Source organism: Littorina saxatilis, linkage group LG2 (genome assembly GCF_037325665.1).
Source record: "Littorina saxatilis isolate snail1 linkage group LG2, US_GU_Lsax_2.0, whole genome shotgun sequence".
Classification (NCBI taxonomy): Eukaryota; Metazoa; Mollusca; class Gastropoda; order Littorinimorpha; family Littorinidae; genus Littorina; species Littorina saxatilis.
In genome coordinates this window covers 58,025,238-58,052,505 of record NC_090246.1, presented here as the reverse complement: position 1 = coordinate 58,052,505, position 27,268 = coordinate 58,025,238, and the positions used below count along the sequence as shown (strand labels likewise).

The 27,268-nt window shown below is 40.4% G+C and overlaps 2 protein-coding genes across 3 annotated transcripts in view; both read left to right on the top strand.

The window, feature by feature from the left end:
- Positions 1-77: 77 nt before the first annotated feature.
- On the top strand, positions 78-8,081 carry LOC138959353 (E3 ubiquitin-protein ligase RING2-like). The gene is made up of 4 exons (XM_070330781.1): positions 78-798; positions 4,424-4,879; positions 6,646-6,723; positions 7,212-8,081. The coding sequence occupies exons 1-4, from the start codon at positions 342-344 to the stop codon at positions 7,427-7,429; spliced, it is 1,209 nt and encodes a 402-aa protein (XP_070186882.1). The 5' UTR covers positions 78-341; the 3' UTR covers positions 7,430-8,081.
- Positions 8,082-16,826: 8,745 nt separating this feature from the next.
- LOC138959350 (uncharacterized) overlaps positions 16,827-27,268 on the top strand; it is a 94,120-nt gene continuing 83,678 nt past the window's right edge. Inside the window, exons 1-2 of one of the 2 annotated variants that reach the window (XM_070330780.1) lie at positions 16,827-16,977; positions 25,557-25,831. In XM_070330780.1, the coding sequence (XP_070186881.1) occupies positions 25,574-25,831 (258 nt within the window). In that variant the 5' untranslated portion in view covers positions 16,827-16,977; positions 25,557-25,573. Of the gene's footprint in view, positions 16,978-20,196; positions 20,324-25,556; positions 25,832-27,268 lie in introns of those variants that run through there. The other variant, XM_070330779.1, reaches the window with a different exon arrangement.

Here is a 27,268-nt window from a genome sequence, read left to right as displayed (position 1 = left end):
AAGCTTACTTTTGATACAAACTGACCAGAGGCTCGACATTTAGTTCCAGTTGGGCACATCCTGTACCAAATCTGAAGAAGGGTCCATATGGCATTGCTTTTGAGCACGGCAGACACAAATAATTATTAGAGTGTCTGCTCTCTTTGCTAGCTCTCAAGTTAGGCAGAGGGGACTGTGTAATGATGATCATAAGACATTTTACAGAATTATGATCTATTACTATTAGAGCCATCAATTGTGTAAGTAAACTGAAGTTCATCAGAACCCAGCCCTTCAACTTCAAGGGAAAAGAAAACAACAAAAAACCTTGAAAGCATCCCTCAAGTGATGAGCGTCGGCGCATGCGCAATGGAAAGAAAGAAACGTCCAAAATGGCGAACGAAGTAGCGCACGCTCCAAACAAAACATGGGAATTAAGCTTATACGAGCTTCACAGGACTCCGCAAGAAGCTATTACAGACAATACAGAGATTGCTGTGTCTCCTCGAAGTCTACACAGCGAGCTAATGTGCCCAATATGTCTGGATATGCTAAAAAACACAATGACCACAAAGGAGTGTTTACATCGATTCTGCCAGGATTGCATTATTACCGCGCTCCGTAGCGGTAATAAAGAGTGCCCCACATGCAGAAAGAAACTGGTTTCCAAGCGGTCACTGAGACCCGATCCAAATTTTGACGCTCTCATCTCTAAAATCTACCCAAGTCGTGAGGAATACGAGGAACATCAAGAAAGAGTGTTAGCCAAACTCAGCCAGCATCACAACACGGCTGCTTTGCGCCAGAGCATTGAAGAAGGTTTGTTTTGCTAATACTGTAAATAAGGAGGCAAAGCTGGTACGGCATAATATGTAGATGCTAAAGATTATTCCTATTATTTACCTGGTAATCTTGAACTTTAGTGTTGTAATATTCAGGAAGTTCTTGCAGAGAGAATGATGGCTCCATCACCCATGGATGGACTCATGGAGACTTGTTAATTCAATACTTGCAATTGCATGCATGGTATAGACCTTTTCGGTATCTGAACAGCTCTCGCGAGACACGCTCTTTGTTATGCTTTGAACATCGCGAGAACTTCGAACCTTGGCTTGTTCAGCTCGCACGAGATCGCTGTACCGCATGCTTTGCTATGCTCTGAAGTTTGCGAGAGATTACGAGAGCTTGGAATACCGATAGGGTCTATTGTAATTCCCATTTACCCGTATAGCTGATCAAGACCAGTGTTCTTTGCTCCTGCAGTAGAAATACAGATTGTTTCAACTGAAACCCAAATACAGATTGTTTCAACTGAAACCCTCTGTCAGTGTGGTTTACAATTAGGCAAAAAAAAGAGGTCTGTTTACGGTAACATAGGCCCAAAAAATAGGGTCGGTAGGTCGGGATTTAATTTTTTTAATTTTTATTTTTTCTCCAAAAAACCATATTTTTACGTTATTTTTCTTTTTTCTTTTTATTTTCTCTCCCAAATGCCAAAAAAAAGTCTAGGGTCGCGCGAAAAAAATAGGGTCGGTCGGGTTACCGTAAACAGACTATTTTTTTTTTTTGCCTTACAGTCTCAAGTACATGTTTCTTTCCTTGAGTGGTACAGTGAAAACTGTCAAATACGGTCACTGGACTTAGCGGACACTCGCAGAATACGGACAGTCAGTCTCGGCACGGACTGCTTTACACTGTAAAACACCTGTACGTTACGGCCACCTCGGCATTACGGACGCGGACACGTATTTTGGGTCCATAATAAGTCATATACCTGCTAAATACGGACATCCACAGCAAGCTGGGAAGTTCGATCGACGAAGAAGACGATAAATCGATCAGTTGATATTATTCGGTATCTGAGCAGCTCTCGCGAGACACGCTATTTGTTATGCTTTGAACATCGCGAGAACTTCGAACCTTGGCTTGTGCAGCTCGCACGAGATCGCTGTACCGCATGCTTTGCTATGCTCTGAAGTTTGCGAGAGATTACGAGAGCTTGGAATACCGATAGAGTCTATTCTTGGTGAGTGTTTTAAGTCGACGCATTTGATTGGCTGCTAGAGTTCCAAGGCAGCCAATCCAACGCGTGGAACGTGTTCGGCGGAACGGAAGTGAAAGTGTATGAGTGAATGTATCTTCTCTTCGAAAGAGTGATTCGTGTTTAACAAGATGGCAGCAAGAAATTCAAATTCAAGAAAAGGAAGAAATGCGCTGACTTTAGAACAAAGGATAAATGTTGTCAAACAACTGGAAAGTGGGAAATCATGCCGAACGATTGCACAAGAGCTTGGGTGTGGGAGAACGCAGATTTCGAAAATCAGCGTCGATCGGGAAAAAATAATGAAGTTGTGGGAATCGGGAGACGGACGTGCTGACCAGAAATGGGTTTCGAAGAAGACAACCGAATACGAAGAGCTAAATGACGCCGTGTTCGAGTGGTTTTCAACCAAACGTGCGAATCACATTGCCATCAATGGTCCACTCAGACAACGCTGGACAAATTCTTTCAAAAGCTGATAGGCATCATCAGGAGATCGTTTGAGCATCTGGATAGGGAGGTGTTTGTACAACTCTACAAGAGTCTTGTCAGGCCAATCCTTGAATATATGGACATTCAGTATGGCAACCACAGCAGAAACTGCTGTGCAAGGAAATAGAGGACGTACAGAGAAGGGCTACCAAACTGATATCGGCTCTCAGTGAGAAAACTTACCCAGAACGACTAGCTATACTCAAACTACCCAGTCTCGAACACAGGCGTCTCCGAGGTGACATGATCGACCTCTACAAGTATATGCATGGGATCTACGACACAGGCAACCCGAATTTCCAGCTGGCCGAAACCAAAGACACTGGAGGAAACAGCCTCAAGTTGTATAAACCATTTTGTAGGCTGAACGTTCGGAGCTGCTTCTTCGCAGAAAGGGTGATTCCTCACTGGAACAGTCTGCCAGAAACAGTTGTGACAGCACCATCAGTGAACAGTTTCAAAGGAAGGCTGGACAATTTCTGGGCAGACAGACCAGAGAAATTCTCGCCAACGTGCTACCAATAACCGCCCGCGCATGCCACCAAAAAAGTGTTATTGGAGTACTATTCGACAGGATCGATGAACAGGCCTAAGGCCTTAAACATCGCAAGTTCAAGTTCAAGTTGAAGTTCATGAAGTGCATGTGTTGTATGAATGAGATCCAGTAACTTTTTAACAATTTAAATTTATACAGTTGATATGATAAAAAGCTTTTAAACTTGTTTTACAACAGTCAATATTAAATGTTTCTCTATTTAATCTAAACAGCTTCTGTTTTTCTTATAAATGTACATGTACATGTGCAGTACTCTCTCTCTCTCTCAACTTGACTTTGTCGCGTTTACTTGCACCTGTCTAATAAGGACACCTGCAGAATAAGGACACTTTTGTCTGGTCCCAAGGGTGTCCTTATTTGACAGGTTTTACTGTACTGGTATTTGCCGGTACTGCTTTTCTCCGAAACCCCGCGAAAACCTCATCAGAAATTAAGAAATTCGTCCTTAGATCATGTTTTGTTGACATGTTTGATTGCAATTATAACTTACATCTGCAACTTTTACCGTTTAATACTAATAGGTTTATGGCTTTGTTTTTGGGTTTGTGTGAGGATTTACAATGTAGCAGAAGTAAATGATGGAAGTGAACTCTAATGCACGAAAACACTGAAAACAGACGATGTGAGCGTCATTGCTGTTTTGGTTTATGATTTAAAGATGGTTTTCAACAGAAAAAAAAGAATCTTTTGTTTTATCACTGATGAAAGTTATCCATGTGCGTATGTGCAGATAATTAGAGTAACAAGAGTTACCTCCCTTGCATTGAAATTGATTATTGATGCATCGACTTTGTTGAAAAATAAGGGTGCATGTAGCATGAATCAGGCATGAATTCTCACAGACAATGAGACATGTCAAAAACTTAACTTTGAAAATAGATTTAGTTATATTAGATGGGTTTTTCGTTTTTTTAAATTTTATTAGATGGGTTTTTCGGAGTCAAGTAGTACTCGTAGTTGCATGATAATTGATATCACAAAAAAGGCTTTCAAAAAGTGAATCACTGATTGACTGAATGAATCAATCATGTAATGATGTATGCAACTCAAGGGGTGGTGAACTTGAAAGTAGCAACTAGCATACAATACATATAGTCATTCTAGCATTCAAATAACTGCATGGAAAGGCTATGGTTTTCTGTAACAAGGAAACACAAGGAGATGATACCTTTTTAGTGAAAAAGAGCTTCTATAATATAGATATATATATTTGTCCAAGTATTACGCTTGCAGGGAAAGAACATCTGTGATGTAGGGATACATTTTGCTTGTCTGCTCTTATTAAAATTCCAAAGGCAGTAAATGCCGTTACAAAACACAGCTGAACATAAAATGTATGCTCTTTATTCTTTCAGGCTTGCGGCTCCAGTCATTGAACAGAGCGCAGAGAGTGCGGAAGCATATGGATGGCACCAGAACACCAGGTGAGGGGGATGAAGATGGGGGAGCAGATGGTGATCCAGACGCTGAAGCAGAAGGGGACAGAGATCTCCGGGATGATCAACACGATGGAGAGAATCACCATGACGATCATCATCGTAACAATCGTCATCACCTTGATGGCGATAATGACATGCATGATGAGTCTGCCTCCAATGACGTTGACTCAATTCCCAGGAAGAGATTCCGTCCATACTCTGATGATTCCAGCACGGAGAACTCCATGGGTGAAGGCAGCATGACAGAGAACATTCCAGATCCTCCGGTGCGAGTGGGTGAGATTGAGCTAGTGTTCAGGCCACATCCACAAGAGGCAGAAGCCAACGCTGGAAACACCCTGAGATTCATCAAAACAACATCAAATGCAACAGGTACAGGCTTTAGTGAATGTTGTAAGCTATTTTGCAGATCTAGTGGCTGTTTGTTTTATTACTTTATAGCAGTTTGTAAACCTTAACAGTTTTTAACTGTTGTCACACTTGCAATACATTCCTTCATCATGGGCATAACCTATTTGAAGTGTTTGCATGTGAAACTAAAGGGATTGTCCCTACTGAGGTAATTTGGCACTACTGGATGGTCTTTAGTGAGGGAGTAGCTTTGCACACGAAGCGTGTCAAAAAGAATTTTTTGACTCACCTGAGTAATGGTTGAGTCTAAATATTCATCCGTGTCTGTCTCACTCTCAGTGTCTGTATGGTCGGCCGTGGACAAAAAACTTAACGTTGAGGTTATCTCGGATGTTTTTCAAGCTAGACCTTTGAATCAGGGTTACGAAGGCTAACTAGTCAGGTATTGAAAGCATTTGCTTTTCTTGTTTACTTTAGGCCCTGTCAGCTAATCAAGTTTTTTGATCAGTGAATTGCTTAGTGAAGTTGAACTTGGAAGTCCAGGTGGTTCTACACATTTCTTTTAATCATCTGATTCATTTGAAATACATCATTACAATTTACATAGAGGTTACAACACGAGTGGTTTTTTATATGGCTTGTATTTCAGTCAAGACCCAGCGGATGAATATCAAGGGACTCACGAGCCTCTGGCGAGTGAGTCCCTTTGATATTCCCGCTGGGTCTTGACTGAAATACAAGCCATATACAAAATTACGAGTGTTGTAAACTATATATCCCATGAAGATCTAAAAGACAAAGTGTGACGGAAACATCAAGCTTTAGTTGTCTGTTCAGATGAGGCACCGCTGCCCATACCTAATTCTAAAGGCACGTCTGTTGATCTATGTCAAGTCGGTGCATAATGGTGGCTTGGTTGTCCCCGTCAGTTGAAAGCCTCTTACACGGATTTGACTGAATACCTAGTGGTTACACACGCATCTCCTGAGATCATGGACACTTTCATCGTCTATAAGGGCCTACTGCACCACAGAAGAACTAGAAATACTCGCAAATTGCATTGGACAGCTTGTCCAGAGAACAATCGTAGTCGATGATGTACCCATAAGAGCATGTGTACCGCGGGCACACTGTGACTTCACATGAGCATAACATATCAGTGCTTGTCGAACGGACTGTGTTTTTAACGATTGCTAGTTTGACTTCTGTTTTAGTTGAGAGCACGAGCACACACACTCAAACACATACGGCTTGTCATGTTGATCACAAGAGAGAAATAGAACAGCGAATAGAAGGAAACATAACAGATTGGGTCCCCATAATATGACGCGATGGATGACACTGACAGACTTCATGAAATCTATGACGCTGTGATGATAGTCTCGGCAAGTCGAGACCAAATCTAAGCTATAGCACTGAACGACTCTCGCGCATGTTCTCAAAAACGTGGTGACCCCTTGCACATCCGGTCTTACAGGTACATTTGCTTTTGGAATGTCAAGGACGACAAAAAGTAGAGCCAGCTATGATGTATTTCGTGCACCCTTATTTATCCACTATTTTATGTGTTATAAGAGTGCAATAGTTACATCATGGATTTGACAAGAGTACAATGGAAATACAAGAAATATACCTAGAGTTCATTTACAGAGAAAAAGAAGGGAGGTCATGGGATATATATGTGTGTAGGTAGATGTAATTACAGCATTATGTGAAGCAGCATAACCTTTGAGATGCAGGGAACATCTGTAAAAATGCAGAATGTTGACATGTTTTTCTTTCTTCAGTTGAACATCTATCAAAGTACCTGGCAATCCGCCTCAACCTTGATGAGCATGAACCCAGCCCTGAAGACAGTCCATCACGTGAGTATGCAAAATTTAAAGTTTCACTGTTTTTGTGTGTGTGTTTTTGTGTGTGTTTTTTCAATCATTGAAGGTCATAACAGATGAAAACTATGTGAGAAGTCTTGTAACTTTAGTCTTGTACAACGTTTTATTAGACTAAACCTTGTACTTTTTATATTCTGTGTTGTGCTGTGATAATCTGTGTTGTGCTGTGATAAACAAGCACCTGTGCGCAGTTTGTCAGCTTCATATTTTTCAGCTCTGATTGATGTGTTGGTGTTTATATTTTCTTATCTGCGCCTTTGTATTCATTTCTTTTTATTTTCTTACAGTCTTGAATAAATATAACATTTGTATAACTATAAATGTATGAGTACCACTACCAGTTTCTTGAAGAAATTTAACTGACATACTTGCTGAAAATTGACCGGGTTACAGAATATAATTTGCGTTGTGCATGTATTTGATTAAATGCATGTAACACAGTTGTAATCTTTGCTTTGCAGCCGCGGGGAGTTCACAAGACAAGTACACCATCTTCGTATGCAGTCAGCCTGGCATCCTCACGCCCTTGGGCCCAAACATGACATTGGAGCAGGTCAACGAAAAATACTGGAAGATCAATAAGCCCATGGAAATGTTCTACCTCAATTCCAGCAAGGTTCCAGAATCTGCATTGAAGAAACCACTGGTCCCACCCCCCAATCCCACGACAGAAAAATGAACATGCTGGGCTAGACATTTTAGACATTTAAAGTTCTGGTGTTATCTGATCTCTTCTGGAATCTCCAACACTGTGTGCTTGTTTTGTGGCACAAAAAGGTTCATAAATGGAATTCCTGTGCCAAGCTGGCTCGAGCAAAGCCCAGCTGCCATCAAATGTGTCAGGTAACTGTTAGCAGTCCAAGGAGGTTGGATGGTAGTGAAAGCACGAAGGTGTCTGTTGGGAGAAACAACAAACCTTTTACTCAGTGGGTTGAGGACACATGGTGCAGAGTACCTGCTGATATTGTATTCTTTCACCTAACTTTTAAACTGCTTAAATTGTTCCTCTCTCCGTGACTGCCCAAACTCGTGCTACGCAATATTTTATCATTCTTATGAACTGCTATAGTGTTATTATATATGGTTGTGCATTAATTACCATAAGCTTTTTTCTTTGAAGACCTGGATTTTATCCTCTTTCCCTGTACAGTGGAACCCCCCTTTTAAGACCTCTAATAATCTGAGAAAATCGGGTCTTAAAAAGGAGGGAGTCTTAAATTGGGGGTAAATTTACAGAGGTTATGAACAGAAAGTCTGAGAAAAGGTCTTAAAAAGGAGGGAGTCTTAAATTGTTTTTTTTTAAAGGGGGGTTCCACTGTACCATCTTTCTTACCCCCCCCCCCCCCTCTTCTCTCTCCCCCCCCCTCTTCTCTCTCCCCCCCCCCCTCTTCTCTCTCTCACCCCCCCCCCTCTCTCTCTCTCTCTCTCTCTCTCTCTCTCTCTCTCTCCCTCTCTCTCTCCAATTCTGGCTTCCATCTTGTATACAATGGTTGTATATTTCGCCAATTTATTTGTCTGCAGTTTTGTACCTGAACCCCTGAAAATCTGGTTACGTTGCACAAAACTTTGGGGCTGAGCGGTTGACAAAGGCAGCTAGAATGTATCCAAAGAATTGATGTAGTTCTGATGTGAATGAACCAGTGTCCTCGTCAGAATCATTGTCATTCACATATATTTGCACAAAGGACAACAAGTGACCGTACTAGAATACTGTATAGCTAGACACAATTACATGTATTGATTATATACAGTAAGGTCATTCAAGAAGATGAGGTCTGGCTCACCATGTTGCAATTCAGTGGCCATATTCCTCAATCAACACCTTTCCTTTGCTGGTGCCATGTTCTGGGATTTTGTGTTTCAAGTACATCAGGGATGAATGTGCGTTGGACAGGCGCAGTGGCGTGGTGGTAAGACGTCGGCCTCCTAATCGGGAGGTCGTGAGTTCGAATCTCGCTGCCGCCTGTTGGGTTAAGAGTGGAGATTTTTCCGATCTCCCAGGTCAACTTATGTGCAGACCTGCTAGTGACTTAACCCCCTTCGTGTGTACACGCTAACACAAGACCAAGCGCGCACGGAAAAGATCATGTAATCCATGTCGGAGTTCGGTGGGTTATAGAAACACGAAAATACCCAGCATGCCTCCCCAAAATCGGCGTATGCTGCCTGAATGGCGGGGTAAAAACAGTCATACACTTAAAAATCCACTCATACTAAAAACATGAGTGAACGTGGGAGTCTAAGCTCATGAGCGAAGAAGAAGAAGAAGAGAATGTGCGTTGGTAAGGCCCAGGGAAAAAACACCCTGTAAGCAGATGAGAAGAGAATGAGGCGAAGCATCTTTGATTGTAAAGTAGTGTTCCGAGTGAAATACCAAAGCAACAGATTTGAGGTTGTATGTAATCATGCAGAGCATCTGAAGATGAGTTTTGTTTGGGTGTAAATTGAAAATGTTCAATACATTTCAAACTCAAAGTCCTAGCTGAAGGGTTTTGTGCTGTCTTTTGGGGTCAAAATCAGCACCTCAAAATAAAAATAAACCACAGCTTTCCTTACTAATGGTAATTTCAGTAAAAATGGAAATGTTAGAATCCCATGTCTCAGTAGGCTTTGCTACAGTCTGTGTATATGTAAAGTATTATGTATTTGGCTTGCTATGTGTATGATACATTATCGCAAGTACTGAAGTAGTCCAGGCCTTCAAGTTATTTGTAACTTGTTGATCTTTTGATGTTGTTTGACAAAATGTTCAAATACTGTTGTTGCAGGGGAGCATCTCACTCAAGTTGATATTGTTCAATGTTGTGCTTTTTCTCTTCTGTTTCTGTGGAATCTTTTGAACACTTTAAAGTTTCGAGTTTACAGCAATAGACTTTGCTTCCCTCATTCTTCGACTGTGGAAAAACCCCACCTAAAAATATGCAATCGGAGGCAGATTGAAATGGTGTTTTTGTGACTGTATGGCTGTCTGAATTGTTTGAGATTTTGCGAAGGGATGTTTGGTTTGTTATTTGAACAACACTGAGAAGAAAGAACTCACTCAAATCCAAGAACAGATAGACAAACCAGCATTCCAAAATCCAGAATAAAAAAAAAATTAAAAAAAGTTACTTATAAGAATTAATAATTAATTAATTTTTGACAAAACCAGACATTCACAAGTACATCAACCTAATGGTTTTTATAACAGACAAACAAATATTATGGTGTCTGCCAGAGATTAGATCAAACAAATTCAGAGACAAGTTTCTTTTATTATTATTATTTTTTGATTATTGCTTTTGTGAACAAGAAACAATTAACAAGTGGCTCTATCCCATCTCCCCCCCTTTCCCCGTCGCGATATAACCTTCGTGGTTGAAAACGACGTTAAACACCAAATAAATAAAGAAAAAGTTTCTTTTATTTGTTTAATTTGTCTCATTAAAATTTTGTTTGTCTGTCCTTTATAAAGACCATTGGGTCGATATACTTGTGAATGTCTTTTTTTGTCACTCAAACTCAAAGAAATTAGCCAAGGCTGCTCTTTGCTAGGTAAAACTGAACTGAGTGTGGTTGTAAAAAAACGGGATCTTTGGCGCTCTGCATGTGATTACCGGTACATATATTGTACTACAGTTAACAGGAAAGATTCCATTTGGTTAGCTATTGTTTTTGTAAAAATTCGTAATTTGTCCAGTGTAGTGTTCTCTCTCTTGTATATTTACAATCACAGTCTGGACAGCTATGATAGAGAAGGCAACAACAGCAAATTGAATATAATACAGGAATAAAACAGATATGAATGTTGGGCTGGACAAACTTTGCTTCATCTCTCCTCACCGTGTCATTAGTTTTGACGTTGGTCATGCGTCATATGTTGATGGTGTCATTGTCAACTCTCTTCACTTTAGCTGGCCAAGTCTCGGTGAAAGTCCGTAGGGAATAGCCCATAGTCTCTCTCTCTCTCTCTCTCTCTCTCTCTCTCTCTCTCTCTCTCTCTCTCTCCTATTACAGCCTATTTATATGTGTATGTTTATGGGTTGCTGGTCTATAAGTCATGTACGCATCCACGTGTGTGGTTGTGTGTGTTAGTAGACGCGGACGCGTGTCATGTTGTTGGTATTGCTTTTGTTATTTTATTTTTGTTTGAGAAATGCAGAGTTGATGCATTGCAAAATGCACAATCAAACTGAACTGAGTTCATGTAGTGTATTTGCCGACACGTTTTGATTTTAAACACCATTGGTATGTTTGCTGATGTGAGTTGTGACTGCATGGTTATGTCGTGTTTCTGTGATGATGACTGAAGGCTGGGTATGCATCTATGATTTAACCTTCACCGTGCTTCGCGGGTCGTGGATGACCCAGAGCCTCACAAAATCGTCTTTATCTCTGAAACTATTTGAAGTTTTTAATTGAGACTTCATGTAATCTCCAATCACCATACAACCTACCCATTGCCCAACTTGAGAAAGATTATCTTTCTAAACAAACAAATAAACGATGACATCCGGATGATGTGGGTCGTGGACGACCCATATGGAATTAGGTAAGGAATTTTATGTTGTTTATCCTTATTTGGATGGTGTGGGTCGTGTACGACCCATACTCTGCAAAGAGGCGGCAAAACGTTTATCCTTATTCGGGTGGCGTGGGTAGTGTACGACCCATACTTTTTACGTTTAATCCTTCTTTGGAAAGTATGGGTCGTACACGACCCACATCATCCAGACTGTGTAGTCCAAAGCGTGATCCGTTGAAAGTTAAAGTTGCTTGTTCAAATTTCATCAATTTGCACTACCAGGTCGTGGACGACCCATATGGAATTACGTAAGGAATTTTACGTTGTTTATCCTTATTTGGATGGCGTGGGTCGTGTACGACCCATACTCTGCAAAGTGGCGGAAAAACGTTTATCCTTATTCAGGTGGCGTGGGTCGTGTACGACCCATACTTTTTACGTTTAATCCTTCTTTGGAAAGTATGGGTCGTACACGACCCACATCATCCGGACTGTGTAGTCCAAAGCGTGATCTGGTGAAAGTTAAAGTTGCTTTTTCTAATTTCATCAATTTGCACTACCAGATCAAAAAAAATATTTGTGTGTGTGGATAAATCTATGATCTCCAGTATTATTCAATACTTGAACCTTTATGTTGATCATGGTTTCACATGTTAGCATTTGAGAGTCAAACGAATCTTTATGACTGTAAAAGTAAACAAGGGTTTAAGAACATGATGTTAGAACATACGGTTGCCATAGGGTATCACAATGAACATTTGAATCTAATACACCACATTTTTAATTCTTTAATGTGTGTGTATGTTCCGCCTGTTATGCCACAAGCATCTAATTATCGTTCTCAGCTGAATATGTACAATTAAATGGATATATGCATTTGAATGTCTGTACCTGTGGTTATGTGAGTGTGTCTGCGTATGAGAGAGAGACAGAAAGCATAGTATGACGAAAGAGGACTAGATGTAATGAAGAAAAGAAAGAACGAAAAGAAAGCATGTGAATGGTATGCAGAAGAGAACATGAACACAAAGATTTGCAAAATATAAATCATGTATTTTGTCCTATGGTGAACATTTGGTACCCTGATGAGACCTGAAGAAACAAAACCAAGCAAAACAATACAAACTTTTAAATGTAACAGATAAAATGTTTGTACATAATACATTTTATGTCAGGAAAAATGTCATACATATGTTCAAGTGCAAATCGGGAATATAGCTCAGTTGGTAGCGCGCTGGATTTGTATTCAGTTGGCCGCTGTCAGCGTGAGTTCGATCCCAGGTTCGGCGGAAATTTATTTCACAGAGTCAACTTTGTGTGCAGACTCTCTTCGGTGTCCGAACCTCCCCCCCGTGTACACTACATTGGGTGTGCACGTTAAAGATCCCACGATTGACAAAAGGGTCTTTCCTGGCAAAATTGCTTAGGCACAGTTAATAATTGTCTACCTATACCCGTGTGACTTGGAATAATAGGCCGTGAAAGGTAAATATGCGCCAAAATGGCTGCAATCTACTGGCCGTATAAAATTTCATCTCACACGCATCACTGCAGAGCGCCTAGAACTGTACCCACGGAATATGCGCGATATAAGACTCATTGATTGATATATATATATATACATGTGTGAATTGGACTTGGAGAAAAGGCGCAAAATAAAGACATGGTTTAACTGTTGATATTTGATATGCTTATGCAAAAACAAATTCTTGCAAAAAATCAAAGGTGAACTCTCATCCAGGGATTAAGTATCTTCTATGAGATGCTTTTTTTTGTGGTTCCATCTCCACTTCTTTTGTTTATATATATTTTTTTTTCAACGTAGAATCGCAGGAGTTTTGCAAACTTCTTTGCACTGAACAAAATAGCACACCTTTTACTTTCCCCTCATTTTCAAGAAATCATAACTGCCCAAGAAAAACAAGATATGTTTTCAGAATCTACAAACAGAAGACTTTATATGGGTTACATCACGTTTTGCAATGATACAACGATCCATCTTCATCACCTCAAACACAATTTACGTTTGAACAAATTGGCATACATACATTTTTTTAAACTTTTTTTTGTTTAGGCAGCCAGCTGAAATGTGCAAATGATAAGAGCTGTCTATGATGGACACCGCACATGCCTCTGTCGTTTAGGTGAGCGACAGATTATTTTAATGTAAATGTTACCACCATTGCTCCCCATCGTTCACACTGGGGTTTTGAAGTCTGCTTCTATTTCAAAAGCTGGTTGTAATGCTTTTGTGAACAAGAAACAATTGACAAGTGGCTCTATCCCATCTTCCCCCTTCCCCCGTCGCGATATAACCGTCGTGGTTGAAAACGACGTTAAACACCAAATAAAGAAAGAAAGAAAGCTGGTTGTAACATAAGCCCTGCAGACAAAATACGCCTGCAGCAGTGAAGCGGTTAGACTTAAACTTTTCAGAAAGTCATTTAAATGTGCCGCACACAGACAAGAAGCTTATAGAAGGGCATTTAGAGTAGGTTTATGTTCAGCAAGGGACTGCCTGGCAGACTTCAGTGGCAAAACGGCTGTTGGAACCAACATTTCACACGGTGACCGCATTACTAGGAGTACGCTATGACTACTTTATATCTATAACGTGCCCCCCTGCTTTGAATTTTCACAGTTTTGTAGCTTTTTTGTGCTTTTTTTATGATTAGTGTCAGTGAATAACGCCTTTACTGCAGCAAAGTTGTTGTAAAATGTGCGTTGTGCATTACAGTTAACAGTTTTTATTTCTTTAATGAATGCTGGTACTTGTACAAGAATATCTACAAGCTCCCCTTGTTTCACCAAAATGCATGTATGGTTATGCAGGATGATTTGAAGACAGAAGAACTCATGCATACACGCATGAAGCAAATGCAGGAGCTTGCAGAAACACGCATAATCAACACGTGAGTTTGACAAAACAGTTATGTTAATTTTATTAAATTCATGTCAGTTTTTGTGCAGAAAAAAAGTTGCAGAGATTTGATTCGAGATTGTGAATTCGGACAGTAGGATGAGAACTGTGCACCTACGGGAAGCATGTACACATTGATTGATGACTTTTCCCCTTTGCATTTCATGCACTGATGTAGTAAATTCAGTGTTTAATTTAAAAATAGAGTTCCTTTGTGTGTGTGTGTGTGTGTGTGTGTGTGTGCTGCTTTCCTCAGTTCTAGGTGTCACGTGTCGTGTCGGTACTGACAGCTAAAACACGCATGGATGGTGACCAGGGTGACAGAGCTGCTGAATCGATCTATACTGTACAATTGCACATATAGTGCAGTGTTAGCAGAGTATTTAGAGTTGATGCAGATACGTGCTTTCATTATTACGATTATCACAGCGATCAGAATCGGGTATTTATCAAATACAGAGTGTTCTGAGTATACAGCACAATTAGCAGAAATTTATTAGCATGTGGATTTTAACACAACAAATTTGCAACTCAGCAATGGAATGTTTTAATTGTGTGTCCGATCCTCCCTTTGCGTGTGATAATGTCTACCATTTATCTTGCCGCAGTTCTGTAGAAGCAAGAGCATGCAGTGTTGAAAAATCGGTGGCAAATTCCATTGAGAATATTAGATATTTATGAAGGCTTACTTGACGTTTATTGTTAATAACTTTATAACAATCTCAATAGAAATCAGTCCATAAAAAATACAACACAAAAGAAATCTATCGACATACTCAAAGACGTAGATAAGCATGTGAATATAAACGCTCTGAATCGTCAACAGAAGGCACGGGTAATCCGAGTGCTTTGGATGAAATCAGCGAGTCAATATTTGATTTTAGATTTCGCTTTCGCCAGCACCGGCGTATAATCGATATCAATAATGAATATCATTGATGTTTTGATAAGAGCTGTTCAACGTTTCACCCTGCGGGTTGAAAAGTGTTTGATTTGGGGAAACGGAAGGTAAACTATTCTTTTGAACGTCCACTGAATAACCCTGTAAAAAGATTCAGAGAGTATCATTGCACTAAGAAATTCGATGTGCTTTCATTCTGTAGTGTATATATTCTATACCCATACACTTGTGAATTACTTATTTTTGCTGTATGTTTATTAATCTGCCATTCAAACTGTTGAACTTTAGAGGTACTGTTATGACCTACTGCGGTAGGTAGCAATGTAGTGTGTGTGTGTGTGTGTGTGTGTGTGTGTGTGTGTGTGTGTTAGAGAGAGATAGAGAAACAGAGGGGGGAGAGAGAGAGGAGAGAAAGAGAGAGAGAGAGAGAGAGACAGAGAGAGACAGAGACAGAGAGAGAGAGAGAGCTCTGACATTGGTTAAAACAGTTTTATTTTGGCAGTACATTTAGGAACAGCCTTTTTTTTTTGTTCAGTCCACTACCCATTTAATTCAAAATCTTTCATTCATTCTGTAGGTCACTGTTCTTCTTAGAGACTGGGGAAAAAATCGCCTGCAAACGAATTCAGCCCCACAAAGTTCACAATAAAAAAGAAAGGAAGCAGAAAAGAGGAAAAGGAAAAAGTGTAAAGCGACTCTGAGAAACTGAGCACCTTTGATCTTATTGATCAGTCGTAGAGGTCTTTATCACCTCGCTCTAAATGAGGAAAGCTCTTATTTATTTGTCACAGATTGCGACCGTCTGGCAGAGTGTTCAGCACAAGGATCTCAGTTAAAACGGTATTGCCCGCCAAGTGTTCACGACAAAAAGAAACAGTATGTTCGACTGGATAACTGTAACATGTATTTTCAGGGAATTGGAAGCAGTGTGATAGACATTGTTGATGTTATTTTTCACACAGGTCTTGGCTGTATGGTGAAATGCTCAGCGGCGGAATATTGAGACGGTAATGCCCGCGAAGTGCTAACGATACACTGCTGAAAAGATGTGTTCAACTTGGACATTATAACATCTATATTCAATAAATAAGAAACAATTAGCTTTTGCTCTTATGTCAGAGATTGCGATCGTCTCACAAAATGTTCAGCCGGGATCTTAAAGCAGTATTGCCTAGGGTGTGTTCGCAGCAAAACGATGTGTTCGACTTAAAAAGCAAAGTAAACTAGCTTTTTGCTCTTATTTGTCACTGATTGTGGGCGTCTGAAAAAGTGTTTTTGAGTTGGGATTTTAAGTTAAAACGGTATTGCCCGTAGTGTATTCCTTTTAGTAACAGCTAACAGGAACAGTAGTATGTTGGACTTAAAAACCAGAAGATGTATTTTCAAGCAATATGAAGTAGTGTAAATAGAGGTTGGGAAAGACATTTTGAGACTAAAGAAAGTAATGGTTCGAACTTAGCGCTTGTCTGGTACGTACAAACGATCTTAATGAGGTAGTGTTTTTCGTGTGCTCCACTTATATACGAAAGAAAAGGAATGCAATTCAAACGCCCAGAAATTCAAAAATTCAAAACACAGTGGGATCATTTTATATATATAACATGTATTACTTAAGTAGTCTTCTGGCCAGTGTAGGAATCATTACGGTCGGTGGACAGAACGCGCCTCTTTAAATCTTCGGAGGCTCTTCTGCAGTTTCTAGGCTAAGACTGACTCGAACCTGATACCGACATCCAGGCGACAGGCTAGAACAACGGAGTGGTGAAGTACGATTTGTGTGAAAGCTGAAACCTCGTTTCACTGTTGTTTCAAGGATATGCTGTGTTTGATTTGTATTTTGCGCAACACGTTCAGAACATGCACGGAGGTGAAAAGATAGGTTCCACACCTAAGGGGTAAAAGGTAAGTCCTGACTAAGTTACACGTTTTTAAAAGTACTGTGATTGCTTAGACAAAGTTTATTCTGGTCCTTTTAACTTTATAAAGAAATATAAAAGAAATGACCCGTTTCTAATGAAAAAAAGCTATATGTTTGGACTAAGTTGCGCGCTTTACAGCAACTGCATGCAATTGCTTAGGAATTGTTTTTTCTGGGTCCTTGTCACATTAAAAAGAAGATGAAAGGGAAAGGCCCCGTTGCTAACGAGAAAAAGGTAAGTTGTTACAAAGTGATACTGCAACTGCTTGTATAGTTAACGTATATTCGGGGTCTTTTGCGCTAGTGACTAACTCGCACCATTATATTCTTAATATGAATAACTATATGTGCTTGTTCTGGACGTTAGTTTTACCGTCAACAGCCCCAAAAAACTAAGTTGACGTGAAGTAAGCAATAACAAGAGTGTTTTGTTTCTTTATTAGAGTGATTGTTTATTTGTTCACTTCTTTGGTTGGTGATATGCGATGAATCTGGAGCTTGCACTTGTGTTCTCACAATTTTTTTTTTATAATTCAGTACTTGCATATGTGTCCATTGAAATGAATAGAACTCCGCCGTGTTTTAGCAAACTATATTAGAGGGAGCCCTAGTCTAAATATCAAAAGCGTGATATGGGTACCACTGACAACAAAGAAATCCCTATGTTAGCTTTTTCACGGACTCTGGCATGGTCACATGTGCATTTTTTCTTCTTACATGATTAATAAGGAGTTAATGTCTTCTGTTGTGACTAATTAGGAGTTAATTTGGTGCTTTTGTGTAGGTTTGGGTGCCAATCGATTTCTGTCTTTAATTCATTCGCTAGTGATTAACAGGCCTGCACTTCAAATACAGAATAATCTATTATGGCGACACCATCCACTGTAATGGCGAGTAGAACATTGTGTTTTTACACGAGAAGTAATAATGGCTCGCATTGCAGGACGCTTGACGCCTTCATTTGCATATTCAGATTTGCTGCCATGCGCTCTTTTTTAACATTTAGTCAAGTTTTGACTAAATGTTTTAACATAGAGGGGGGGAATCGAGACGAGGGTGTGGTGTATGTGTGTGTGTGTGTGTGTGTGTGTGTGTGTGTGTGTGTGTGTGTGTAGAGCGATTCAGAGAAAACTACTGGACCGATCTTCATGAAACTTGACATGAGAGATCCTGAGTATGGTATCTCCAGAACTTGTTTTCATTTTTTTGGATAAATGTCTTTGATGACGTCATATCCGGCTTTTCGTGAAAGTTGAGGCGGCACTGTCACGCTCTCATTTTTCAACCAAATTGGTTGAAATTTTGGTCAAGTAATCTTCGACGAAGCTCGGACTTTGGTATTGCATTTCAGCTTGAAGGCTTAAAAATTAATTAATGAGTTTGCTCATTAAAGTTGTCATTAAAATCGATTTTTTGCAAACAGATTTAGAATTGATTGCATCGTATTCTTCATCACATTCTGAATCTAAAAATATATACATATGTCATGTTTACTCTTAAAATGTGATCACAATTAACAAAAATAGATTAATTAATCTTACGATTAAAATTTAAGAAATCGATCAAAAAATGATTTCATCTTATTCTTTATCATTTCCTGATTCCAAAAACATATAGATATGATAGGTTGGATTCAAAACAAGCTCAGAAAGTTAACAAGAATACAGAAAAGCGCGCTTTCCTGCTTAGCACAATACGCTACCGCGCTAATCTGGCGTGTCAATATCACTACGTTTTGCACGTGGGAGGTAAGCGATTTCCTTCACGCGGGGATTGACGAAGCTGTACTGTCTTGGTGAAAAAATACAGTGCGTTCAGTTTCATCCCGTGACGGTTCGACAGCTTGACTAAATGTAGTAATTTCGCCTTACGCGACTTGTTCTATTTCGCTCATTTGCCACACTCTGCTTCGCATGCATTTCTGCCATGGTTATGTACCCCCACCGGCCCCCCTCCCCCCTCGCATGCATTTCTGCCATGGCTATGTACCCCCACCTCCCCCCCACCTTGCCCCCGCTCCTCGTAATGGGTATGTTTGTTTTTACAAATGCAATTCGCAATCATATTTACAATTTACATGATATGAATGTTTAGATATTTGTGTGCGTATGTAGGCTTACTCGTAGCTCTACGTGCTGTAGACTAAGTAGAGACTGATGCGCCTGTAAGATCAATCAGTCAATCAATAAATCGATCTATTATGTCCATGCGGCACCAATGGCTCACTCTCTGCCTGTCTCGCTGTGTCTGTTCCCCTCTGTCTGTATGTCTCTCTCTGTCTGTCTGTCTTTCTGTATGTATGTCTCTCTCTGTCTCTCCCTCTTTCTCTCTCTCTCGCTCTGTCTGTCCTTACACCAGTAGCTCTCTGTCTGTCTCCCTCTGCCTGTCTCTATGTCTGTCTGTCTGTCTGTCTGTCTATCTCTGTGTGTGTGTGTGTGTGTGTGTGTGTGTGTGTGTGTGTGTGTGTCTCTCTCTCTCTCTCGCTTATGTTACAATGTACATAAACGTATACTATTTCACAAATTATGTATTCATGTAGTAGTAGTTATTATAGTAGATTTAGTCCCTCTTTAGGGCGAGGGCCAGATGCATAAAAGTATTCCTATGCTTATTCTGTTACCCTCGTAAAATAAAGAATTGTCATTGTCATTGTCTCACTGTATAGTCATTTAAAGTAGCTCGTTGTTTCCGTTGCCCCTGACGCATCGACTTGTTGCCTTCTGGTCGTAAGTTGCGTTGAAGAAACGAAAAAACATACGACCAATCAACCAACCAACCTACCAGCCAATCACGTAGTGAAGTAGCCTATAGTCTCTGTGTGACATCAACAAACGAAACCGACAATACCTCAGACCTGAAATTATCATGAAGATGAACCTTTTGTATTTTGTTCTCGCTCTAAAACGCAGTTTCTCTAATGATAACAGACGATGAACCTGATACTGACCACAAAGCCATTAATTCGGTCAGCGAAAAGACGTAAAAATGGCGCCGCTTCAGCACCTGGTTTGCTTCTCAGCTAAGGAAAACATCTTATGCCAACAAAAGATTACTGTGGATGACGGATCGGAGATTGATTGCACCGAAGAGCTCAGACCGAGACAGGGGCAGCGTACATCACGTGCATCGGGAAGCAGTGCAAAAACTGGCATGCTTTCTAGTACGAGGACAAACTATGTTAGGCCACAGGTGGTTAGGCCAGGGTATCTTGATATGGTAACTCCGATACTCAGACTCAGATGATTTGTGATCATGTGCACGTGCAGGACGTTTCGTCTGGTGGAAACCATCCTGTGAGCCGCTCCTGATCTGACCAGGCTTTCCCATGGGGTAAGAACGTCCTTCCACTTGTATGTAGGGGAAGGGCCCCTAATATGGACCACTTTTTATATTTAGTCAAGTTTTGACTAAATATTTTAACATCGAGGGGAATCGAAACGAGGGTCGTGGTGTATGTGCGTGTGTGTGTGTGTGTGTGTGTCTGTGTGTCTGTGTGTGTGTGTGTGTAGAGCGATTCAGACTAAACTACTGGACCGATCTTTATGAAATTTGACATGAGAGTTCCTGGGTATGAAATCCCCATACGTTTTTTTCATTTTTTTGATAAATGTCTTTGATGACGTCATATCCGGCTTTTCGTGAAAGTTGAGGCGGCACTGTCACGCCCTCATTTTTCAACCAAATTGGTTCAAATTTTGGTCAAGTATTCTTCGACGAAGCCCGGGGTTCGGTATTGCATTTCAGCTTGGTGGCTTAAAAATTAATTAATGACTTTGGTCATTAAAAATCGGAAAATTGTAAAAAAAAATAAAAATTTATAAAACGATCCAAATTTACGTTTATCTTATTCTCCATCATTTGCTGATTCCAAAAACATATAAATATGTTATATTCGGATTAAAAACAAGCTCTGAAAATTAAATATATAAAAATTATTATCAAAATTAAATGGTCCAAATCAATTTAAAAACACTGTTATCTTATTCCTTGTCGGTTCCTGATTCCAAAAACATATAGATATGATATGTTTGGATTAAAAACACGCTCAGAAAGTTAAAACAAAGAGAGGTACAGAAAAGCGTGCTATCCTTCTTAGCGCAACTACTACCCCGCTCTTCTTGTCAATTTCACTGCCTTTCCCATGAGCGGTGGACTGACGATGCTACGAGTATACGGTCTTGCTGAAAAATGGCAGCTACTTGACTAAATATTGTATTTTCGCCTTACGCGACTTGTTGTTTATTGCTGCTAACTAGCTTGTTTTCTTGCAAAGAAGTTTCATTTTGTGGTTGGTAGTCCTTCTCTCTTAGTTTAACCGTTAGGCCTAATTAGAGTGAAATAGCTTTGATAGACATTCAGCAACAATTAAATACAGAAAAAAATCACAAATGGTCCATATTAGAAGCCTGGGCGCCCAATATGGACCAGTGAAGCGGCCTTCACGAATCACTGATAAAAGCCCCCTATACTTCAAAATAACATGATACAACTTAGTGTGCAAGTCAGACAAATTAAAATATGCTTTAGATTTATCTGTTTCGGGTTGATGAGAGCATTATTTGAAGCACACCAGGAAACTGAAGAAGCTTATCAAAAACAGATTGAAAATAAGTGAAATTATCAACTTCCACACTGAAAAAAAGGACTGTTTGTTATATTTTTTTGAAATCTCGAGGGCTAGTTATAGGTTATTTTCAGCAAGCTTCTTAATGAATTAATCAAAATTGCCTTTAGCTTTTATTTTCTTCGATTTGTTGAAGGTGGTCCATATTAGGGGACTCACACATACTTTGAGGTTTTGCTATTATTTTTGTTTGCAGTAGAAACCCGGGGTACACACTGCTAAAATGTAACAAATACGGTCTTAGCTGTCATATATAGCCATTTTTGTGTGATAAAAGCTTTGGCTGTGGACAGAAACGAGTCCGTTTTAGGCGGCAAATTTAGAGTGAACGCTGCCAAAAGTAAAAAAAGCGAAAAAGCCTAACGGTTTTGAGGTCTGTGTTTCTGCAACTGTTTTGACATGTGCAACTTATCCAGAGAGGGTGAATACAGCGAATGAAATTGTTTTGAGCGCTCTAGCGCCGTTAGTTTGTCAGAACCGGAGGTGGTCCATATTAGGAGCCGGTCCATATTATGAGCCTTTCCCCTATGCAAAAAGTAAACGACATGGCTAGTTCCTGTGCAAAATTGTGTGTGTGTGTGTGTGTGTGTGTGTGTGTGTGTGTGTGTGTGTGTGTGTGTAAAGGCGCGTGTGTGTGTGTTCGTGCGTGTGACGGTGTGCAGATCAACATAGGAGTCACTCACAAAATTAATTCCACAAAACATTCGCATTCTGAACAGAAATCAACTTGGCTTTTGATGTTTGATATATGGGTTCAAGTGTCAGTGGAAGGATTCTCCTATCCCGTGCAAAAGCTTGGACAGATCTGTGCCCGCAGAGCCTTGGCGGTCTTGATTCTTGATACAAGGAGGAAGGTCTCTCTAATGGAATATATTATTGTTCTTCAGTCACTCTGTAACTCTCAGGGATGGCCAAATCGTCCGCCAGATCGCCAGGGACGAGTAAAAAACCTGCTGGGCTAGTAGAAACCCCCTGGCAACTTGCCCGGCTGGCCAGTGAAAAGTCTGGTCCATTGCAACACTTTTGGTTGTAATATCAAGTTTTAAAGCATATAAACATTGCAAATGCAGCAACTGTGGTATGCTTCCGGGTCAGCAACATTTCTGGCGGGCTTGTGTCTTTTTTGAAGTTACTCGCCCGGCTGGCGAGTTAAAATGTTGAGATTTGGCTATCCCTGACTCTGTGTACAAACTAAATCATACAATTAGTCATTCACTTCTAACAATTGCCCACGTAAGACTAAGTAACAAGACATCATTCTTTGAACTGCAGAAAGCCAGCAAAGGAAAGAGTACTTCCCAGTGTTTGCTCACTTCAGTAATCAGTAGTCGTCTCACACGTTGACAAGCGCGGGCATATGTCAGATTAGAAGACGACAACCTGAATTTGTGTTGGGGCCACAGGGTAGCAAGACAATACCGCGATGGATGGAATATTGAGCATCTGTCGGTTGAGCTGAAATACGGGTACTGCTTGTGTCCGCATCCGGGCATTTATCATTCCGACTCGGCGTTCGATCCTATGTGTCTTGGTTAAACCTGATCTCTCTCGGTGGTATATAGAAGAGGGCACTGCCCACATCACTTCGATGTGACACTAATGACCATTTTTTTTTCCTATTTTGGAAGGATGTATTGACTCGGACTGCTCTGAATGTAGGCTTCTTGCAAATCGAAACAAAAATCAGAACCGACACCCCCCCCCACACACACACAAACAAAGACAAGTTTTACACTGAAACTGATTTTCTTAATAGCAGAAAAGAAGAACTTCTTCAACAGAGGTATTTATGCGTACGTTCTGCTTTTGTGCTCATTGCTGGACGGCGCGGCCAATAAGCTGTACGTATCTATTGCTAAATATAACGCATATGTCAGTTTTTCGGATATGTTCTCTTCTCAAGCCTTTAGAATCTTGCAAAAGTCTCGTGTGTTCAGCTAGCTGTGATTAGGAATCTGAATCCGATACGTGGGACGATTAATTTTGAAAACAAAACAAAGCTGTCTTCAAACACAGAAGAAATAAAAAAAATAAAACAAAACATCGAAAACAGCTCAAAAATAGAACGGAACAGAACAGAACGGAACAGAATAGAAATTAACAGAAAATAAGAGAACAAAACAAAACAAATGATCTTTTTTGAGAAACACAAAACAAAACAGCACAAATCAAAACAAAGCTGAAGAAGACTAGACAGACAAAACAAAACAAAACAAAACAAAACAAAACAAAGCGAAGCGGCAAAGCAAAGCAATACGAAACAAAGCAAAACAAACGCGAACTCATTTTTACCTCAATTAACCGACATGTAAGTGCAGCGGGAACAGAGAACAAGTAACTGGGTCAGCAACTTGACACCAAGAATGCAGTCAATATTTTCCACATACACCTAACTCACAGTGGACGGTCGACTTGTCAATATTTTCAGCACACAATTAAAACACTGGTTCTGTGGACATGTTTACACAGGTGCCACGAACTGCCTTTTCATGGCTGCTGCTGACCTGTTGTCCTTAATTAGGGTAATGCGGCTAAAGAGCTTCTGGGGAACTTTTATCCAACCAACCAACAGCTTTCTGATTTGGAAACCGTGCTTGCCCCACTCACGAAGTGGCATGACGACGAGAAGGGAGCAACCTTCGAATTAACTCAGCTGATGTGCTACGCTGACAATATAGAAGAAGACCACAAAGAAAAATACGGAATTGTGTATTCGAAGGGTGTGACTTCAGTTAAATAGTTGTGTTTGATCATTGTTTTCAAGACACGCATAACCCACTGATCTGTGGACGTGTTTACACAGGTCATGAGAGGCGTTTTTACGGCTGCATCTGACCTGGTGCCGTCAGTTAATGAGGGTAATTAGCCTCTGAGGAACTTTCATCGAACCAATAGTTTTCTGCTTTGGAGACCTTGCTCCAACAAAGAAGTGCTTGATATGACGAAAAGTAGATGTATTTAGACTGAACGAAGCTAATACATTTCGTTGAAATGCTTGATGTTCGGTGGATGGGTTCTCAAGTCTCATGCTGACTCTGCATTGAACCAACACACCTTCTCCTTTGATGGCATTGCTCCACGGATAGTGTAGTGGGATCCGTGAGCATGACAGACACAATTAGGACTGACTGAACTAAGCTAATATGCTCCGTTGGTCTGCCTTATAGTGACATTAACTTCTTCAAGCACGGAGAGGAAGGGATGGCGAGAAGTCAGCAGTTTTGTTGTTGAATGAACTAATGCACAATACTCAGAAGCCAGAAGGAAGAAGTAACTGTACGCAAGATCGTTAGGCTGTGTGTTCAGTGGACTTGTTCGTAGTCTCAGGCGTTATTGTGTTACTGGAATTACCTCAAGTAGAGGATTACAAACGAGAAGCATCCGCTGTATAAAGAACAAGGTATGATTTAGCGGAGAAGGGCGAATAAAACATTTTGTCTTCAGTACTGTGCATACATTAAAAAAAAAAGACAGAACTTGTATTTCTATTAGCAGAATATGAATTGTACTATTTATTCAAGACTGGTTGTTGATTTATTTTTTTACACTGTCACCATTTAATTGTTTTTGCTTGTGATGAGCACGTTTAATTGGCGCACGTACATTAAGTTCTTGTTCTCACGACGCAGCTGAATGTAGCGCTTGACAGAATGTTTTTCTCAGTTTACAAAGAAAATAAATGGTCGTGACAAGAATTCCCTTTCTTTCTTTGATTCGTTGTATGTTTTCTAACTCATTCTTAGAGGACTGAAACCAATAGAAGTAAGTTTGTGGGAATTAATGCTGGTAAAAACTTTGATTTGTAACTTCAATAACAGTTGTTTTAATTGATCATTTCTCAAGAGGTATTTTCTCTCCCTCCTGCTCACTTATCACTCAATGTTAAAAATACATCTTACAACGGCAAGTTATGAAGTTAAAACATTTGATCTCTTACAGTGTGACGTGTCTCAACAATGACCAGACGTGACCACCACACCCACCAGCCGGCCAGACCTCATCGACTGCCAGAACTGGACACTAGCAGTGGCAGCGTTGACCATGGAACCACAGCGCCACCGCGAATCCTTCTTTCGCAGCATTTCAATCATCATCAACAACGTCATCCTCTTCATCATCTTCACCATCATCATCATCATCACCATCACACCGGCAGACGAGGGTTGAGGCGAAGTCCCAGTCAACACCAAAGTTCACAATCTCGATCTAATAAGGTAGGCTACTGAATTTATGTAATCCGAGAGTTCTTAGACTGTTATTTCATGCACGTTGAAGTTTTTCCACTGATCTTAAAATACCGTACAGGAATTCAATAAAAACTTGGCCAAAACATTATTGCACCAAATTGCGCACCCAAATTAAAGCATTAATTCCCGGATCCCGTGTAATTTCATTAAAACTTTATATGCCAGTAAAGGCCGTTCACTTGACTATCAGGATCACCTTTTGGATGAAAGATTTCTTTAACAGGGATCACGTGACCGCCGTCTACAGATAAATGATTGATACATATACTGTCAAAGTTTCATATTCGGGTAACCACTGGCGTAAATTTGCTGGTCATGCAAACACATGCTGTTATTGCTGCGTGCCTCTCAAAACATGCTGCGGTCACGCTTGGCTGGGCATTACTGTGGCACCTGAATCATCCTTTAAATATCAAGTGTGCTTACAAGCCTAGCAAGTGCAGCGCATTTCAAGGGCGGATCAATTCACTTTGGAGGGGGGGGTTACAAAATGACTGCGAAGATACAAGTTGACGGCGCCGAAGGCGCCTAAGCCTCTAGGGGGGTCCGGGGGCATGCCCCCCCGAAATTTTTTTTTATCCAAAGAAGCAAAATAGAGCTATCTGGTGCATCCTGAGCCAATAAATTACCTCTTTTTTGGGGGGGTGGGGGGGGGGGTTACATAACCCGTGTAACCCCCCCCCAGATCCGCCCTTGGCATTTTGTCATGATACCCCTAAAAAATGACGCAAAAAGTCCCGTTTTTGACCGCTCTTGCGATCGACACCTGCACCAGTAGGAATCATCCTGAACTCAGGTCAAAATGAGTTCGGCTCATTCTCTCCCTGACCGGACGCTACAGTCCTACGCGAATCTATCAAAACAAAAATACAGAGTTATCTCCCATATGGTTTTCGCGAGCACTGATCTAAATTTGAGATCAGTGTTCGCGAGACAAAAATGATTGCAGATTGGCCGACTTCGACAGTGATCTCCGTTCTGTTCTTCACATTTATGATAAAGACATCGTTCTAATGTCAAAACAAGTCAAAATTTTGGGACTGCTGCCGGAAGGAGACCGTAATATATGGTTTCATCACTGTCAACTGGTTACAGAAAAAATCGTCTGCGCTGCTCCAGTGAACGCCGAAACCAAACGGTTGATTATCACGTGACACTTTTGCCATATTTAGAGTTGTTTGCACAGTAAATACCGCCGCGAAAAATAGCTCGCTTGAAACTGTCTTACATATCAATTCCTTTGTAATTTAAAAATTACAAAACACCACGAAAAATCATTATCGACGATCGTGAATCTGCTTATATCAATAATACATTACAAAAAGCTCTAAATATGTAAAAAAAAAAAATTATCGGTTTCCTTGCCAGACAAGGAAACTCAAGGCATCCTGTCAGGGAGAGAAT